General features: G+C 41.1%; 1 protein-coding gene across 10 annotated transcripts in view; it reads right to left on the bottom strand.

Annotated features, from left to right (window-relative positions):
* The window catches only part of LOC133389305 (glypican-5-like), a 699,994-nt gene that overhangs the window by 648,227 nt on the left and 32,150 nt on the right, over positions 1-19,617 (bottom strand). For all 10 annotated transcript variants that reach the window (XM_061636699.1, XM_061636700.1, XM_061636697.1 and 7 more), the window contains exon 2: positions 10,171-10,332. In XM_061636699.1, the coding sequence (XP_061492683.1) occupies positions 10,171-10,332 (162 nt within the window). The remainder of the gene's footprint in view (positions 1-10,170; positions 10,333-19,617) is intronic.

The following is a 19,617-nucleotide window of genomic DNA, read 5'->3' on the forward strand; positions in this document are numbered from 1 at the left end:
CAACCTAGCTGACCATACCTGGCCAGACCAGATCTGCCAGCCTGCACCAAGGGCAACAGGGCTTTGTTGGTGCTTGTATTGTATCTAAACACAAAGACTTTTTAAACCTCAGCACTTCCACCAGTAGTGTGATTGTTTCAATCTGCTTCATTCTCCTCAATGTACTAGTTCTGTGAAATATTTTTGTAAGGTTCAATTTTTGCTACCAAAAAAAAAGTGGGGGTGCAAAGGCACCTGGCCTTTGGCACATGAGAGAGATATATTTTAGGACCTTCTCTAGTTGTAAATGCAATTTATTTTAAGCTGTTTTAATGTATTTTATATTGTTGTGACCCAACCTGGGACCAACTGGCAGGAATGTAGTGGCAAATGCAGAAGTGCAGGGCCCCTTCATGATAGTCATGCCATGTTCCCTCACAGCCATGCCCCCTTCTAACACTATACAATAAAAAGAGCTTTCTCTGTCTTTCTTTGTTTGAAGTACTTTCCCTTACTGATGCATTGCAACAATCAATGCAGGTCTCCATGTGTTGCCTTTTCAGCTAGATCTACTATTTTCTGTGCACACACACAAGCAAATGTGTCAAGATGCTGCAAGATAAGGAACTTTGCTGAATTTCCCTTCTTGGTTGTCATACTAAGATTAAGAACAACTGCATCTGGACAGAGCTTATGAGTTGTAAGAGGAAAAGTAAGCATGGAAATTCCTGATCCTAACCTCTGGTTTTGGCTGCACCAATCTCTCTCTCTCTCTCTCTCTCTCTCTCTCTGGCATATTCATTTATATTTCACTTTACCATGCATAACAAACATATATAGTTCAACATAAAGAGCTGAAGTACCATCACATGCATACTTTCTCTCATCCCCAAATGTATTTCTCTCTCTCTCTCGCTCTCATCCTGTACTACTCCTGGCTCTGGAACAAAGCCACACATATTCTGCTGGGTTGAGAATAAAATCCTGGTTAACAATAAACAAACGAACTAGAGGTCGTGCAGCAGAGAGAGAGAGAGAGAGAGATCGTCCCAGCCCAAGTTCTTTCCTCCCCTCCCTCCTTTTCCACTTTCCCTTGTTTGCTGGCCTGTTGTCTTCTCCACACTTCTCAGTCCTTCCTGAGTGCATCTTCTCCCACAACAACATGTCCTTAGGAGCCAATCAGTATGAAAAGGGAGTGTGTTAGCTACTGAGAAGAGTCTTCTTAGTGGCTGACTTGCCTTCTTTCACTCTGATTGGCTTCAATCAGCAAGAAAGGACACTGGACACATAGGGACCCTGCTGAGAATGTGTTCTCAAAAATGTAAGGGGTCTAAGACCCCTGGGCCCTGGATGACTACATCCCTGCCTACAGGGGAAGGGGGGATAAAATTGTTTGAGAGGAAAACCCTACCTTCCACTTTCTCTACATTTTTGTTCTTGTTCATAGCCACTGTTTTCCCAGATCTGCTGCTGGAGTGAAATGGGAACTCCTAATCACTGAGGCTTATGGGCCAATGCTCATGGTATTGGGATGCATACCCCAATGCAAGGGACAATTTCAACAACTAGAACACATTACTTCTTCTCCTTCTCCAGTACTCTCTCTGTTGCAAATAGTTTTGTGCACTTCCTTGCCCTAAGGGAGGCTTCATGTGCAGAAATGAGAATGCTCACAAAATCTGTGTGCTCCCTATTTTGGCTCGGCAGCAGGCGTGTAGTCATGGAGGATCTCAGGACGACTTAGACTCTTTACTTTTTTGGGAGCAGGGTCCCAGCAGGGTCCATAAGTCTCCAGCATCCTACGAGCCAATTAGCATGAAAGGGGAGTGTGTTAGCCATGAGAAGAGTCTTCTAACATTCTTCCTTGTCCTTTCCTGCTGATTGAACCCAACCAGAATGAATGGAGGTGAGTCAAACACTGAGAAGAGTCTTCTTAGGGCTAACACTGTCCTCTTTCATGTTTACTGGTTCCCAGGCATTAACAAGGGTCTCATTTTCAATCCCACAGGAAAAAAAGTGTGGACGGAGCATGGCTGTGACTAACATAAGAACATAAGAAGAGCCTGCTGGATCAGGCCAGTGGCCCATCTAGTCCAGCATCCTGTTCTCACAGTGGCCAACCAGGGGCCTGGGGGAAGCCCGCAAGCAGGACCCGAGTGCAAGAACACTCTCCCCTCCTGAGGCTTCCGGCAACTGGTTTTCAGAAGCATGCTGCCTCTGACTAGGGCGGCAGAGCACAGCCATCACGGCTAGTAGCCATTGATAGCCCTGTCCTCCATGAATTTGTTTAATCTTCTTTTAAAGCCATCCAAGCTGGTGGCCATTACTGCATCTTGTGGGAGCAAATTCCATAGTTTAACCATGCGCTGAGTAAAGAAGTACTTCCTTTTGTCTGTCCTGAATCTTCCAACATTCAGCTTCTTTGAATGTCCACGAGTTCTAGTATTATGAGAGAGGGAGAAGAACTTTTCTCTATCCACTTTCTCAATGCCATGCATAATTTTATACACTTCCATCATGTCTCCTCTGACCCGCCTTTTCTCTAAACTAAAAAGCCCCAAATGCTGCAACCTTTCCTCGTAAGGGAGTCGCTCCATCCCCTTGATCATTCTGGTTGCCCTCTTCTGAACCTTTTCTAACTCTATAATATCCTTTTTGAGATGAGGCGACCAGAACTGTACACAGTATTCCAAATGCGGCCGCACCATAGATTTATACAACGGCATGATGATATCGGCTGTTTTATTTTCAATACCTTTCCTAATTATCGCTAGCATGGAATTTGCCTTTTTCACAGCTGCCGCACACTGGGTCGACATTTTCATCGTGCTGTCCACTACAACCCGAGGTCTCTCTCCTGGTCGGTCACCGCCAGTTCAGACTCCATGAGAGTATATGTGAAATTAAGATTTTTTGCTCCAATATGCATAATTTTACACTTGTTTATATTGAATTGCATTTGCCATTTTTCCACCCATTCACTCAGTTTGGAGAGGTCTTTTTGGAGCTCTTCACAATCCCTTTTTGTTTTAACAACCCTGAACAATTTAGTGTCGTCAGCAAACTTGGCCACTTCACTGCTCACTCCTAATTCTAGGTCATTAATGAACAAGTTGAAAAGTACAGGTCCCAATACCGATCCTTGAGGGACTCCACTTTCTACAGCCCTCCATTGGGAGAACTGTCCGTTTATTCCTACTCTCTGCTTTCTGCTTCTTAACCAATTCCTTATCCACAAGAGGACCTCTCCTCTTATTCCATGACTGCTAAGCTTCCTCAGAAGTCTTTGGTGAGGTACCTTGTCAAACGCTTTTTGAAAGTCTAAGTACACTATGTCCACTGGATCACCTCTATCTATATGCTTGTTGACACTCTCAAAGAATTCTAATAGGTTACTGAGACAGGACTTTCCCTTGCAGAAGCCATGCTGGCTCTGCTTCAGCAAGGCTTGTTCTTCTATGTGCTTAGTTAATCTAGCTTTAATAATACTTTCTACCAGTTTTCCAGGGACAGAAGTTAAGCTAACTGGCCTGTAATTTCCGGGATCCCCTCTGGATCCCTTTTTAAAGATTGGCGTTACATTTGCCACTTTCCAGTCCTCAGGCACGGAGGAGGACCCGAGGGACAAGTTACATATTTTAGTTAGCAGATCAGCAATTTCACCTTTGAGTTCTTTGAGAACTCTCGGGTGGATGCCATCCGGGCCCGGTGATTTGTCAGTTTTTATATTGTCCATTAAGCTTAGAACTTCCTCTCTCGTTACCACTATTTGTCTCAGTTCCTCAGAATCCCTTCCTGCAAATGTTAGTTCAGGTTCAGGGATCTGCCCTATATCTTCCACTGTGAAGACAGATGCAAAGAATTCATTTAGCTTCTCTGCAATCTCCTTATCGTTCTTTAGTACACCTTTGACTCCCTTATCATCCAAGGGTCCAATTGTCTCCCTAGATGGTCTCCTGCTTTGAATGTATTTATAGAATTTTTTGTTGTTGGTTTTTATGTTCTTAGCAATGTGCTCCTCAAATTCTTTTTTAGCATCCCTTATTGTCTTCTTGCATTTCTTTTGCCAGAGTTTGTGTTCTTTTTTATTTTCTTCATTCGGACAAGACTTCCATTTTCTGAAGGAAGACTTTTTGCCTCTAAGAGCTTCCTTGACTTTGCTCGTTAACCATGCTGGCATCTTCTTGGCCCTGGCGGTACCTTTTCTGATCTGCGGTATGCACTCCAGTTGAGCTTCTAATATAGTGTTTTTAAACAACTTCCAAGCATTTTTGAGTGATGTGACCCTCTGGACTTTGTTTTTCAGCTTTCTTTTTACCAATCCCCTCATTTTTGTGAAGTTTCCTCTTTTGAAGTCAAATGTGACCGTGTTGGATTTTCTTGGCAATTGGCCAGTTACATGTATGTTTAATTTAATAGCACTGTGGAACACTTACATTTCGCACCAGGTCCCGGTCCCCACTGAGGATTAAGTCCAGGGTTGCCGTCCCTCTGGTCGGTTCCATGACCAACTGATCTAGGGAATAGTCATTTAGAATATCTAGAAACTTTGCTTCTTTGTCATGACTGGAACACATATGCAGCCAGTCTATGTCCAGGTAGTTGAAGTCACCCATTACTACCACATTTCCTAGTTTGGATGCTTCCTCAATTTCATATCTCATCTCAAGGTCTCCCTGAGCATTTTGATCAGGGGGACGATAGATCGTTCCCAGTATTAAGTCCCTCCTGGGGCACGGTATCACCACCCACAACGATTCTGTGGAGGAGTCTGCCTCTTTTGGGGTTTCGAGCTTGCTGGATTCAATGCCTTCTTTCACGTATAGAGCGACTCCGCCACCAATACATCCTTCCCTGTCCTTCCGATATAGTTTATATCCAGGGATAACCGTATCCCACTGGTTTTCTCCATTCCACCAGGTCTCGGTTATGCTCACTATACCAATGCTCTTCTCTAAGACCAAGCACTCCAGTTCTCCCATCTTGGTTCGGAGGCTCCTAGCATTAGCGTACAGGCACTTGTAAGCAGTGTCTCTCTTCAAGTGTCTTTGGCACTTGTGGTTAGGCCTGTGGTAATTTTGCTCTTCTGAATTTATATCCTGTGCCCCTGCTCTCACAATGCCTACTTCTAGGCCTACCCCTTTTAAAATTTCATCATTTCTTTGGTTTTTATCCCAGGGGGGAGGTTTATTCCGAACCGGACCTTTCTCAGCTCCTGTCGGGTTTCCCCCCTCAGTCAGTTTAAAAGCTGCTCTGCTACCTTTTTAATTTTAAGTGCCAGCAGTCTGGTTCCATTCTGGTTCAAGTGGAGCCCGTCCCTTTTGTACAGGCCCGGCTTGTCCCAAAATGTTCCCCAGTGCCTAACAAATCCGAACCCTTCCACCCGACACCATCGTCTCATCCACGCATTGAGACTGCGAAGCTGGGCCTGTCTGGCTGGTCCTGCGCGTGGAACTGGTAGCATTTCAGAGAAAGCCACCTTGGAGGTCCTGGCTTTCAGCATCCTACCTAGCAACCTAAATTTTGCTTCCAGGACCTCACGGCTGCATTTCCCCATGTCGTTGGTGCCAACGTGCACCACGACCACTGACTCCTTCCCAGCACTGTCTACCAAACTATCTAAACGACGGGCGATATCTGCAACCTTCGCACCAGGCAGGCAAAACACCTTGCGGTCTACACGCCCATCACACACCCCACTGTCTATGTTCCTAATGATCGAATCACCCACTACAAGGATCCCTCCACCCCCTGGAGAGATATCCTCGGCACGAGAGGATAGCTGCTCATCCCCCAAGGAATGGGTCCCTTCTAAGGGATCGTTTCCCTCTTCCTCAGCTGGATGCTCTCCTTCCCCGAGACCATCGTTCTCCATGATAGCAGGAGAGCTATCATCGTTGGAGTGGGACACAGCTATAACGTCCCTGAAGGCCTCCTCCACACACCTCTCTGCCTCTCTCAGCTTTTCCAGGTCCGCCACCTTGGCCTCAAGGAAATGAAGTCGTTCCCGGAGAGCCAGGAGCTCATTGCACCGAGAGCACACCCACGACTTCTGTCCAACAGGCAGATAGTCGTACATGCTGCAGGCGGTGCAAAACACTGGAAAGCCCCCACACCCCTGCTGGCTTCTTACCTGCATAGTTTTGTTTAAGGTTTATTACGTCAATGGGTTGGAGACTGCGGTTTAGTTGAGGTCAGGGAACAGACGGGCAGAGTGGGGGGCCCTGGCCTCCTCGCCCTGCTGCCGAACTCGCTCTGCTGCTTAACTCGCCTTGACGCTTCGTCAGCTGAGGCTCCCTCTAGCTCGTGGAGCAGGCTCCCTCGCTAGGGTGATCACTAACATGATCATGCACATCTGAATTTGTCACTATGCTACTGCTCAGCACTATGTATGACCATGGCAATGCAGGCACTTTGGATAACGGTGGCAGCTCTCAATCTTTCTTGCTTAGGAGGATAGAAAGGATGAAATGGTTTACATTGTTATACAATCTTGAAGTGATAAATTTAGAGAGTTTTATTTAAGTGGTGGCTAACTCATGACATGTATCTAGTTCCCCCCCTCAAAAAAAAGTTTTTTTGTGGCAACCCAGCATGGAATAAACAAAAATCATTTAAAATATTGTAGAATTTGGATGGGAACATATTTGAGAAGCCAGCACTAAGAACTGCAGGTCTCACCAGGCCCACTTTTATACTTTGGCCGCATCCATTTTGACATGCAACCCCTTGAAGGTTGACCAAGGGTCAATACAGACTTCAGCGCCAAAAGAGTTGGCCACACCGATTAATCACATTTTGCAGGGTACAGCAAGTCTGCTCAGTTCAATCTATGTTAGTTTGTACTATGATTAGTTGAGGGTTTAGGGTGTGGTTCTGCAGTGTTTCTTTATTATATCATGATGTGATCAGTTATTTCAGAACTGGAGGGGGCAGAGCATAAAGGTCTTCTCTGTTGGCTCATGAGTCATGTAGAAAAGGGAAGAAAGAAAGCCAGCACTAAGTAATGAGGGAGTATCCTTCTCCATTACCCGGGGACAAGGTATGCTTGGTGGGACCCCAGGCAACAGCAGGAGAGGGCGGAGAACAGACAAGTTTTCCAGGCTGTGTTCCCACCTCTTGATGAACCAGACTTCTCAGGTATGACAAGACAACCAAGAAGGTTAGATAGATAGATAGATAGATAGATAGATAGATAGATAGATAGATAGATAGATAGATAGATAGATAGATAGATAGATAGATAGATAGATAGATAGATAGATAGATAGATAGATAGATAGATAGATAGCAAATCCCTTTGAGACTTTTTAAAATATAAAGACATGTCAGTCTTATAAATCAAATAAGGGCATTCAGCTAAGCAAGCAGTAGCGTGATAAATGGGATGGTCTATTATAAATAATGCATAGGTTTCTAAGTATGGTTGTCGACTTGCTCTTTGGTCCCAACTCCTGGCTTGCTTTTCAACCCTGTCTCCTGGTTTGCCCCCTTCAGCTCTTGACTGCAGCTTCTGATTCCCAATTCACCTCCATCTGCAGCCCAGAGCCCAGGCGGGACACTTTGTATTTTAAGACTCTGCGATTTTAAATGGTTGTCAGCCACCCTGAGTGGTGCATAGGGCAGGGCAGAAAATCTCTCTCAATAAAAATAAACAGATATCATTCAAGTACTGCTTAAACTCTGAACCCCTGAAATCTAGCAGGCTGCAAATATGTTTTTTTAAAAATTCAGATATAATCCAACAGAAGAGGTGCTTAGAAGAACATAAAAACACTGAACAAATTTGGGGGGTATAACAAAGTGTTGAAATAGAACATTAATTTTAATGAGAATATTGTATCTATAGAATGTAGAAGCACCCCCCCCCAAAGGTCCCCTGAGAGGCTCATTTGTTGCTGAAAATATCACACATATTGTTCAGGTTTTGAATTAACTTATTTGATATTCAGCCCATTCTTCAATAGTTCCAACCAGAAAAAGTCTCATGAAAAAAAGTGAATGAGGCTTATGTCGGCAGACCAGTCTGTGGCGTGCAGCCTTTAATGTTTCATAACGATGCCACTCTACAATAAACCAAATTCAATGCAGGGAAAAGTATTTCAGAATAAAAAACAAAAACCCAAAATGTTTATACAGTGTCATCTAAAGAAAGGATTTAAAGGGTCTTTTGAAACCTCACACAAACCAAAATGAACAAATGAGCCTTTGAGGCTTTAAGAAGACAAAGCTGAAAATTCTGGCATGTTCTCACCTAAGGTGGACAAAGCAAGTTTATAACCATTTACAATACAATAATTTAGGTAGCCATTTCTGGAAAACGCCTGTAAATCCAAGCTACTTTGAAATGCCTAATGACCGATTTCACTCAGTCAAGCAATAAAGCTGCTTGGCTGACCTCAGGGTCTGATAGGTTAATCTATTCTGACCTTTGCTTTATTCTATAATGATGGTGAAAGATCACTTGAATAACTCACTGTCATTCAACAATGACTCCATATTTCCCCTTCGGCACAGCAGAGGGCTGAAATGTGACTTGGTGCCAGATTTTGAAAACCAAGTGAGATACTAAGACTGTTTTCTTCAAGCCTGTGAAATAGGACAAATTGCTTCTCCCCCCCCCTTCCTTCTCTCATCACCGTGCAGCTTAAAATATCTAACAGCAAAAGCAAATCCAAATAAGCAATTCACTTATAAAACAAACTATTCACACTGGAGGAAAACAGGGCAGAGGAAGTTGCTGACTTCTTGTTCCACTTGTAGGCTTCCTGGAAGTATCTGTCCTGCCTTACACACATTTGTAGTGACATTTCTTAATTTCTAACATGTATAATGAAATATCAGAAAGTATCTTTGTTCAAATGGGGTAGAGTCAACACTGCACTACTACTTTCATTTAGGAAATCTGTAGACTGCTTGTTCAAAACAAAATTCTCCAAGTGGGGTGCAAATTACTTATAAATTATATATAAAACATGACTAAAATTCACAAGCCAATGAAAAATGAATACATAGAAAGCCATCATTTGAAATAAAGATAACATCAACAAAACATTTAAAACTAAATTATGTGTCTGGATATGTTTGATGAAACAGAAGTTTTCAGCAGACATCTAAAATGGTAAAGTGAGGGTGCCTGTTTAATGTCAAGAGGCAGGGAGTTTCAGAGTTCTTTCCTGCTTTCTACAATCCCAGTTTTGGGCAGATCTGGATGTACAGAAAGTTCTAGTTCACAGATCAGCCCCTAACATGTCATATAATACTCAGAGGTCTTTCTCACCATAGAGAATAGGTAAGTGTCTGTTGAAAGAAGAGATGAAGAGTGTGTGGTACTCCAGATGTTGTAGGCTGCACCTGTCATCATTCCTGACCACTGGCCATGTTAGAGGACTATGGCTTCCCCATCTCTGATTTAAAGATTTAGTAGGTCACCACGTCTACCCTGTAACTTTTAATGTGGCAACACTTGTCTTTAAATCACTATATTTTATTAAAATGACATAAATATTGAGGAGCAGTGGCCAATTATAGTTTCCTGAAATAAGTTTCTGTAGTGTATAAGTAGCTTTTAAAAAATGCAGTCACTTCCATGTTACTGGGAAGGAGTGGTTACAGACTTCTATGCACCTAATAACACATTTGATTCAGTTTGGTTTTATAGAACATACCAAGGTCAGCACTATAAAGCAGGAAAAAAGAGAAGTCTAGCAAATGTTGGAGGCAAATCTATTATTACTAGTAATGTAAAAATCCCAATGCTTTTTGAGAAAATAGTTCCTCATCAGAGGACTATTCTATAACTACATTAATGTTATAATTAACAACAAACAAGGTTTGAGTTTTCTTCACTCCAACTAGGATGTGGAAAGTTTTTTTTTTTTAAAAAAACTTAGGAGTGGCAGATATTATACTATAAAAATACATGGTGGCTAGGTTTATCAACTGCTATGAGCCATGACAACATAATGGAACCTCCATGTTCTGAGACATATACCTCTCAATATCAGAAGCCAGGGACAAGACAACAAAGGGGAGTGTAGCTTTCATATCCTGCTTGTAAGCCTCCCAGAAGCATCTGGCTGGCCATGACTAACAGTGGGACGTTGTACTAGATGGACAACTGGTTGAGCCAGCAGGCACAGTCTTATAAACGTGGAAAGAGTCACTTCATCCTTTTGTCTATATCCCTACCTTGAAAAGCCGTCATGTGACCAACGATCATATATTTCAGTTCAAAATTTAGAGTTTGGATGCTTTCCTTCCTCTCCCTCCGAACTGCTGCTTGATAGCTTTCTTCCATCTTTTTAGTGCAACACGTTTGCGATCTGTGTTGGCAGATCTGTAAGTTGGAATCTATTACAAGAAAAGAATACATTAAAAATAAACATCCTCAGTAAGGGCATCAACAAATAGCACTGAATAGATTTGTTACAAGCAAAGTAATGTCCTGGAGGTATATATTGAGGCAGATAAACTCATAATAAGTACAATATTAATTCTATCTGTACACCTCAAGGGCTCAAACTCTGACTGCAACATGACTGCATCTACTAAGTTCAAAGAACTCCACAACATCGAGGATCAGATTTACAGCAGCCTGTACTTGAAAAGCAGCCTATTTCAGGCACATTGTTTGTGGGCGCTTCCAGTCAACCTGTTTATTGAATATTTATCCTAATTTGTTTGCAGGGAGATTAGGCAACATTAGCTATTTAATTAGCATTTATTCTGGTTTGTTTGTGGAGAGGTGAGATGTTGCATCAATCAAGTGTTATTCCACACTTTGCTGTACATTTTCCTGTCACTTTCCTTATCACAGAAAGTCTGATGTTTTTGAGAAGCAGGTTTGTTGTGCAAGACCTCCTAATCAACTATAAATGCACAATCTGAACTTGCAAATATGTGATTGAATCCCACTTAAAAATAGCGACAGTATTTCTTCTTTACTATCAAGACAAAAGCAACAGTCTTTTGAGATATCTAATCATTTGTTCTGCAACATATATGAGTGTGCATTCATGCATGTGCATGTTAGTTACACACACATTTTAGATCTGGCAAAGTCCACTTCTGTGTTTTTTTTAGCATGCGTTGAAATCAACCAAATCTCCAAATTACCATGATTTTTGGAAAGCCTTTAAAAATGCAGGAAATGTGGTCCATAGAATCTTGGGATGGGGTACAGAGTAGGTCTCCTTTCCCTACTACAGTGACACAATAATACTTACCGTAGCACAGTACTTATTCAAAATAGAACCCTAGCAGGAAATCCTGCCAACATTTGTCACAGCATAGTGCCTAGCTCTTTTTCCAAGTATGTTACTTATTTCATGCGTTAAGTTACTAGTTTTGACATGCAGGCCTAGGAGTTTTCTATTTAGACAGAATCTTAAATTCATATAGTGGTTACTGAAGTCAGTGTGAGCAAAGTTAATACGTTATATTTTTACCTTTATGACTCAGAATCCACCAGGCAGTCTAGGCTAAAGGCTTATATTGCAACTCATTGCTCTGGCCCATTCTGTAATTATGACCTGGCATTTCTGCAGGTGTTGCTATCTACATATCATACATTGGGTTTGATGAAAATATTTATCTTCAAGAAAACTATTAATCTTCATAGGAAAACAGAAGAAACAGTCATAGAGCCCTTAGCAGCAGTTGGCGGCTAAGCTTTTTTGCCCCATTAGTTTTCTGAACAAACACATAGAAGGCTGAAGAGAATGTCTGCAGATCCAGGGCCAAAAGGCTATAAAGATCATTCCACTGAATGCCAAAAGAACACCATGCAGGACACAAAGTATTTAAAGACAAAACAGAAAGCAAGCCACAGTCTCGCTAGGATGCCTTTATGTTGGTATGAGCATCATACTGTGAGCTTGGGAATTTTGCTTTCCTCAATATTAGCTTTGGGGTAGACACTTTAATTACAAAAAGAAAATCTAATCTAGGTTTTTGTGCTCAACTTTGGCTGTTGAGAATGTTAGCAATGATTACTACAGTCCCAAAAGCTTCAGCAGCTCTAAAAAGAGCATAATAAATTCACACCAAGAAATCTTAATGCAAAGGATTCCCCCATCAGATAGGCATGGGAGGAGTAAGAGCCCAGACTGTATGGCAACTGAATAGTATACTGTATTGCCACGCTAAGGAATGCATACCCAATTTCAGTCTGAGGGTGCATCTGCACACCAGCTTCCCAAGCTGCTGGATCAATGCCATTCAGTGAACCACCTTTTCACAGATGATCCTTTTTGAGGTCAGATGAAACTATCCAAACAACAATCCTGCTAATCTGAAAAAGGAACTTTACAACAGTAAGCTTCCCTAAGGCAGACATTCATTTCGATATGCAACAGACCCCATATACACCCAAATCTCAAAACACACCGCGATACTGAAGTCAGATAAGCAAACTCGGCCACAGCTGGGATGCAAAGACACTCAGTATGGAACTTGTTTGAAAATAAAATAAAAGAATGCATGCAATAAATTTAAAAAATATATACACAGTTTTATGGGAAATATCACTGAAAAACCATATGATAGTCTTTGAGTCATACCACATAAAATATCATAGTGGAACCTCAGTTATTAATAGCTAATAATTCTGTTCACCAATAGGCACAAAAAGAAACAAATCAGACAGACACAGATTAGCCAGGAAATCAAGTTAAAATGTTAACTTGTTTTTAGAACTCAGTTTATTGGATAATTATAAGCACACATGATGGAGTCTTACACCCTGCAACAGAATATGAAGAAGTCATGGCCATTCAAAGGGGGGAGGAAGAGGAGCTGTGTAACTTAAACCAAAGTCTGACCAGTGGTTCATCTAGCTCAGTATTATACGCACTGACTGGCAGCGGCTCGCTAAGGATTCAGTCAGGATTCTTTTCCAGCTCTACCTGGAGATACTGGGAATTCAACCTGGGATCTTCTGAATGCAAAGCATGTGCTCTACCACTAAACTACAGTCCAAAAGATTAATCTTGCCCACTCAGATGAGGCTTGTTCCCCTGGCAGACTTTAGCACTAGTCCAATAAGGCTTGCTGTGTTTGTTATGCAGGTGGCAATAAGGAGACAAAGTACTAGAGAAAAATGGTGATAATTGTATTTGATTTCCCGACATTCAGTAAGGATACGGGGGGGGGATGTTTGGCCCTCAGATGTTGTTGAACTACAGCTCCTCTCATCCTTGGCCATTGGCCGTATTTCCTGGGGCTGATGGACATTGTAGCTCAGCAAAATCTGAAGACAAAAGGTTCCCTACCTCTGGGATGGAGGGTCATTAAAATGGAGCACAATAAAATTGAGGGGGAGGGATGTGTTTCACTATCTAAGCCACGTGTTTCACCTTAGCAGATGGCCTGGCTTTCCATGCCATGCTTGTCCCTCAGTTGGTCTTGCTGAGGCTTGAGTGTCCTGCCAACAGAGAGGTCCAGGGCAGGATCACATAGTTCAGTTTAAGGCCTGCCCCACCTCCTAGTTGCCCAGAATCTGCAAGATGGTGGTGCCAAACCAAGCCCACATGTCCTGATCTGGGCGGCCCCTGTCTATTTCAGTCATCATCAGTGGACCCTCCCTTCCCCCTTGATATGCCATGATCTCTCCCTACCATCACCTTTTTACCTAACAGTAAGTAAAGATGTAGTAACACATAGTTCTCAAAATTCATTACCAAAAGACATACCCCAAAGGAAGGTGAAAGAACACACCATCCCGCAGCCAGTCCCAAATAGCACAAAAACATCCTTCCTGGCCCTTCGGACGACAATGGTATGAAACCTGGGGTAACTCTGCAACCATGGAAGGGCAGGCAGGCGGGTTGCACTGCCCTTTTCAGCCCAATTGAGGCAACAGCACATGTGTGAAGCCTCTTAAGGCTCTGCAAATCTCGTGAACATCACAAATACTCATCAGTCACACTGACTGGGGCTAGAGGGGGGAGTTGCAAGTAGCGATCTCCCTTCATTCTGCAAATTTCCCCACTCCTGCAGGTTGATCCTGAGGCTGAAAGAGGCCCATTCTCTCAAAGGACCTTGAGCAAAAGCAAGTGCCAAGAGAGTAGGAAACCATTTATATAAAGTCACAAGTCCCTGGTCTTCTGAGTCACTGTTCTTGCTCTTTCAATCAGTGTGGATCAAAAGGTTGCTTGGAATGGTGGGATAAGTAGGGATGTCAGAGAATTTTGAGAAAAACAGAAAAGTAGAAATTGCTGCAGTTCGTGGGTTCATCTGTGGTCAGGAATGCAAATCAATCAAGCAGGTATGATCTGTATTCATTCACATTATTGTATTGTCCACAAACTACACATAATTAATGGCGTTTTAACATTGTTTTAATGTTTCCTTTACACTGAAATGAATGTAAGTTATGTAAATAGTTACATATGTTACATAATGTACGTTAAATAGCATACAGCGAGACAAATAATGTAGTATTTGGCAAAAACTGATCTACAGTAGTATGGAAACAGCACTGATTGTGATGAATACAGATCAGAATGCTGCAATGGGATTTAAAATTTTCAATCTTATTAGGGCAAAAAAGGGAGCCAAAAGGAAAAACTGTTAAGTGTAATTTAGAGGAGAGAAAAAAGAATGAAATGTGTGAGCATAATATGGATTACATCTAAGTAAACTGTAGCATTTTCTACAGATATTTAAGAAATTCTAATGAACAGCAAACTGAATATGAGTCAACAATATTTTATGGCAAAAGGCCAAATTTAGGCTGTATCCACAGTTAACATTACTGTTGTGAGACTTGGAAACATCTCTCAGCACTACTAATATGCATTTATTTTCATTTCCAACTTACATCCTTCTTGAACTATGGTAGAAAGGATTCCATTGGAAAGTTACAGAGATGCTAAAAGTTCTAGACAACAAATCATACACAGAAAGAATGTAGGAAGAGGATATATTTAGCCGAGAAAGAGTTGAATGGAAGGGAATATGTTAACATTCTAATATTTAAAAGGAGGTCCGAAAGAAGATGGAGGGGCATTGTTTGTTCTATCTGGTACCATGAGCAATACTTTTCAAATTACAAAGAGAAAAAGATTTATATAGCACCATATCTGCAGAGTGACACATGCATTGAGTTAAAAAAAAAAGTCCAGAGAGAGAGAGAGAGAGATCTTCTCCAAGGATCTTACAGACTAAATTTAACAAGTGCATGAAAGAGAAAAAAAGTATCAGGGAAAGAAGATGCACATACACTAATATATGCATTTAGTCTTGGTTTCTGCAGGAGATAAGGATTAGGGTTTACCAAAGGCTTCACAGAAGGGATGGGTTTTTTTTTAATTAATTGTTACCCTGGACTCCTTTTAGGAGGAAGGGTGGGATAAAAGTTTAATAAATAAATAAAAACATGGTATTTTATTGGTTTTTCAAGTACAAATTTATTTGAAAAACAAGAACAAAATGTGAACAATAATTCCATTACAACAAGAAGGCCAAGCTGGTTCATGCATACATAAATTCCAGACCCTTTCTCCACTCATTTCAATCTAATCAACTGAATTCCCATTCAGTGCAACATTTGCTTGTGCTCTGGCCAAACAGAGCAGCTCTTGAGGTTGTGGGGGTTGTGGGATGCTCACGTACTTATTCACATAACTGAGAAATGCTGTGCCTGCCCAATGATCATTTTCCTATGTTGGGTCAAGTGGTCTGATAAAGCAATACCCCAAATTTGGTCATACCATCCACTCTTCAAAGGGCCTCCTGAGTCATTCCAGTGCCATGACACTTCCATTTGCACAGCAGCCAAGAATAAGAAAACCAAGTCTTTATGAATCAGGGTGATTCCTGTAAAACACTGATAGATAACAAGGCCAAAGCAGGCTTGGGGTTTATCGTTCTTCCTATTATACATGAAATCTCTGCAAATACATACTCCCAAAAAGGGACAACTTTGCTACATTCCCACCATGGGTGAAACAACATTCCTTTCAATTTGCATCTCTCCAGCAGCAGGATGGGATAGACCTGACCATGTGTGATAATCGGGCAAGAATCCAGTGCCACCTCAAGATGATCTTTAATGAACTTGCCTGAATTTGGGAGGACATTGTGCGCAAAGGAGGCTTGTCCCATATTCTATCCCAGTCCTCCTCTGGCAGTTGTTACCCCAAGTCCCCTCCCCAAGGCACTCTTATTCCCCCTGTAGAGCCCATGGAGAGTTCAATCAGCATTTTACATTTATTTGAACCAGCCTCATTCAAATGATTGTCCTTCTTACAAAGAAATTCAAATATAGTTTGAGAGTGTATTCCTTCCCCTCTTTTTTCCCTTCCCTTCTTAACAGTCTATCAATAAACAACTTGATCTGCAACAATTGAAACCAGTTATATTTTACCCTCTTAGCTTGTCTCCTAAAGCCTCAGTTGACATGGAGCAGCCCCCATTAATCAAATCCCTAATTTGATAGAGACCTTTAGATTTCCAGTCCCTGAACTGACTGTACTTATCAGCGTGGCAAAATCCAGGATGGTTGAAAAAGAGTAGAGCCTTTCACCATCTCTTTGAAGAGGGATTTAAAGGGAGGGGGGAAGGTGACACCTCGTAGCAGATAAATGTATATATTTTTTACCTAAAAAGAAAGGTATGTAGCTGTAAGAGTGAGTCACCAATGTAGCATGCTACCCAGAGAGATATTGTGAAAGCTTCTTTACTGTAGGTGTTCTAGAAAACTTAAATAATTTTATTTATTACACTTACATCCCACTTTACCTCCAAAGAGCTCATGGCAGCATACATTATATTTTTATTTATTTATTATTTGATTTATATCCTGCCCTTCCTCTTGGCAGGAGCTAAGGGCGGCAATATATGGGTCTTTCTCCCTCCGTTTTATCCTAACCCTAACCCACCTTGCTGGGTTGTTACAAGAGATAGCAGCTGGTCCCAGATCACACAGTGAGCTTCACAGCAAAGAGGGGATTTGAACCTAAGTCTCTCCAGCCCTAATCCGACACTTTGACACTTATATCACGATTGCCCTCTCTGCATATGGCATCTGTTGGGAAACTTCATTGATGGATAGTTTCAGACACTCCAAGGAGTTGCCCAGAGAAAATGCACAAGGAATTCACATGTTCTCCTTTTTGTCTTTTTCACACTTCAATAGTAACATCTGAAGCAGCAGCTTGCAGAACTCCTTTGCAGTTAGATGTGCAAATTAAAATTCACATCTAGCTCACATATACCCCTTGTAGATGAGAGATGTCCATTTCCCCTTTTGGATATTACACAAGATAGCTGCTACTATTGCATGCTCGCAGCACACTTCCAAGTAATACCTAAATCCACCCTTTACATTTTTAAAGGATGTTTTAGCATCTGTTAATAAAATATGCCAACAAGAAAACTTAGCAAGCTATCTGTTTTCAAACATAAATTCTGGTACTAATCACAGCATAAGCTGCAAAAGAAACTATTATTATTACTACTTCATTTATGAATTGCTTCCCATGAGGCATCCTGAAGCAATTATAATAAAAACATATATAAAACAGTTCCATATATAAAAATAGTTAAAACAATTGTATATATAAAAAAGTATTTTAAAACACACACATACACACACACATACACACAGAGAGCACAACTATCAGTTCAAATCCAATACAGATACCAACTGTGATGCTAACTACTTAAAGATAATTAATATGTTGCAGTGCATCCTTGTCACCTAACAGGAATGGCTCCTGCTCAGGGTTCCAAGCAAAGCAGTCATGTCCTCCTCCAGGGATCTATTTATTTATTTATTTATTTGTTTGTTAAATTAATATCCCACCCTTCTCCCAGAAGGAGCCCAGGGCGACAAACAAAAATATTAAAGCACTCTAAAACATATTAAAACAAAACATCTTTAAAAAAAAAAAACCTTTAAAAACATTTTAAAAAGCAATTCCAACACAGAAACATACTTGGATAAGGTTTCTACCTAAAAGGCTTGTTGAAAGAGGAAAGTCTTCAGTAGGCACTGAAAAGATATCAGAGATGGTGCTCATCTAATATTTAAGGGGAGGGAATTCCAAAGTGTCCATGCTACAACACTAAAGGTCCACTTCCTATGTTATATGGAATGAACCTCCTGATAAGGTACAGAGTTCAATGATCAATTGGATATATAAGGGATGAGATGATATTTCAGGTATCTTGATCCCAAGGTGCATAGGGCTTTGTACATCAAAACTAGAACCTTTAACTTTGGTAGCTCCCAAGGGCTTCATAAACAGCATGGGGGACAAGATGACACCTTGTGGCACCGCACAGCAAAACTGCCAGGGACTGAAAGGCAATCACCCAATGCCATTCTCTGAAAACAACCCTGGATCAATCACTGTAAAACAGTGCCTCCGATATTTATCTCACCAAGTTGGCTCGGAAGGATACCATGGTCAATGATATCAAAAGCTGATGAGAGATCAAGTAAGAATATTGATTTATTTATTCACTCACTCACTCACTCACTCAATCAGCCAGACCGATTTCATCTCCTCCCTTCTCCAGCATTCTGTTTTTCTTCTCTAACTGACATTCCACATGACTTCTGGAGGCAACTGAGCATGTTCAGTCCTCATTGGGCTAGCTGGGATTGTTCCCTTATTTGTTTCTTTGTTAGACATTACAACATTTTATACTTCTGCATACCTTGGATTTTGCCCAGGCTTGCTGATACCTACCATATGTTCCTCTGTGGCTCGGTTTTGGCTCTAAACCTGTCAACATTCAGCCCCGAGTTCATGGTTCGAGAGAAAGATGATGTTGACAAAGGCTGTATTCACACATTGCATTAAACCATAGTTACTGTTTAATTATAGTTGAACGTGAACAAGCAGCATCCTGGAGCACATTACTCAAAAGTCCCTGCCTCATTCCTCCCCCACTCGTGGCCACTCCAGGGTCAATACCGCAAGACTTCAATTTCTCAGATTGTCTGAACCCAAGCTCATCGTTTGTCCCCCGCCCAAAGAAAAAAACATGAGCGGTAAGTCAAGAACAAATCTTGGTTATAGCTCATGGTCTATTTGGAAAAAATATGTATCAAAAGAATAGTAATAAATCAAACTCTCTGAAATTTCATGGAGAAATCTCTTCTATGAAACGTTTAAAGGCCTTGAATGTAAATCTTAATGTGTCATTTAAAATTCAAAGTTTAATTTTTTCCTTCAAATGTTTTCATTTGAGATTTGAACTGCAAATCAGAATTTTCATCTCTAGAAAAATCATAATCACTGGGCCTTTAAAAATTGTTTTGATTATACAATTTTGGAGCGATATGGTAACAGATGAAATAGTTCTACTAAATTCATTTAGTTTAATATAGTAATTCATCAGTATGTTTAACAACACAAACGCGTATGAGTTTTTTCCTTTCAAAGGTTTTTCTTTATTCCTTTTTTTTCTTTCCTTCTCCCCCGTAACATAATGTTTTTGTAACACGAGTTGTATCAGATAAATCAACTTTCTTTTATGCTTTCTTTCTATTTTGTTACCTTCATATTTCTCTTTTTTGCTTTGTTTCTGAGCACTTACAGTACGATTAAGGAAAAACTATAATATAATAAAAAAACAAGAAAATAGTTTCGTTTAGGGATGGGATTCGCCCCCTGCCAA

The sequence above is a fragment of the Rhineura floridana genome, chromosome 7, assembly GCF_030035675.1.
Source record: "Rhineura floridana isolate rRhiFlo1 chromosome 7, rRhiFlo1.hap2, whole genome shotgun sequence".
In the NCBI taxonomy this organism is placed as follows: domain Eukaryota; kingdom Metazoa; phylum Chordata; class Lepidosauria; order Squamata; family Rhineuridae; genus Rhineura; species Rhineura floridana.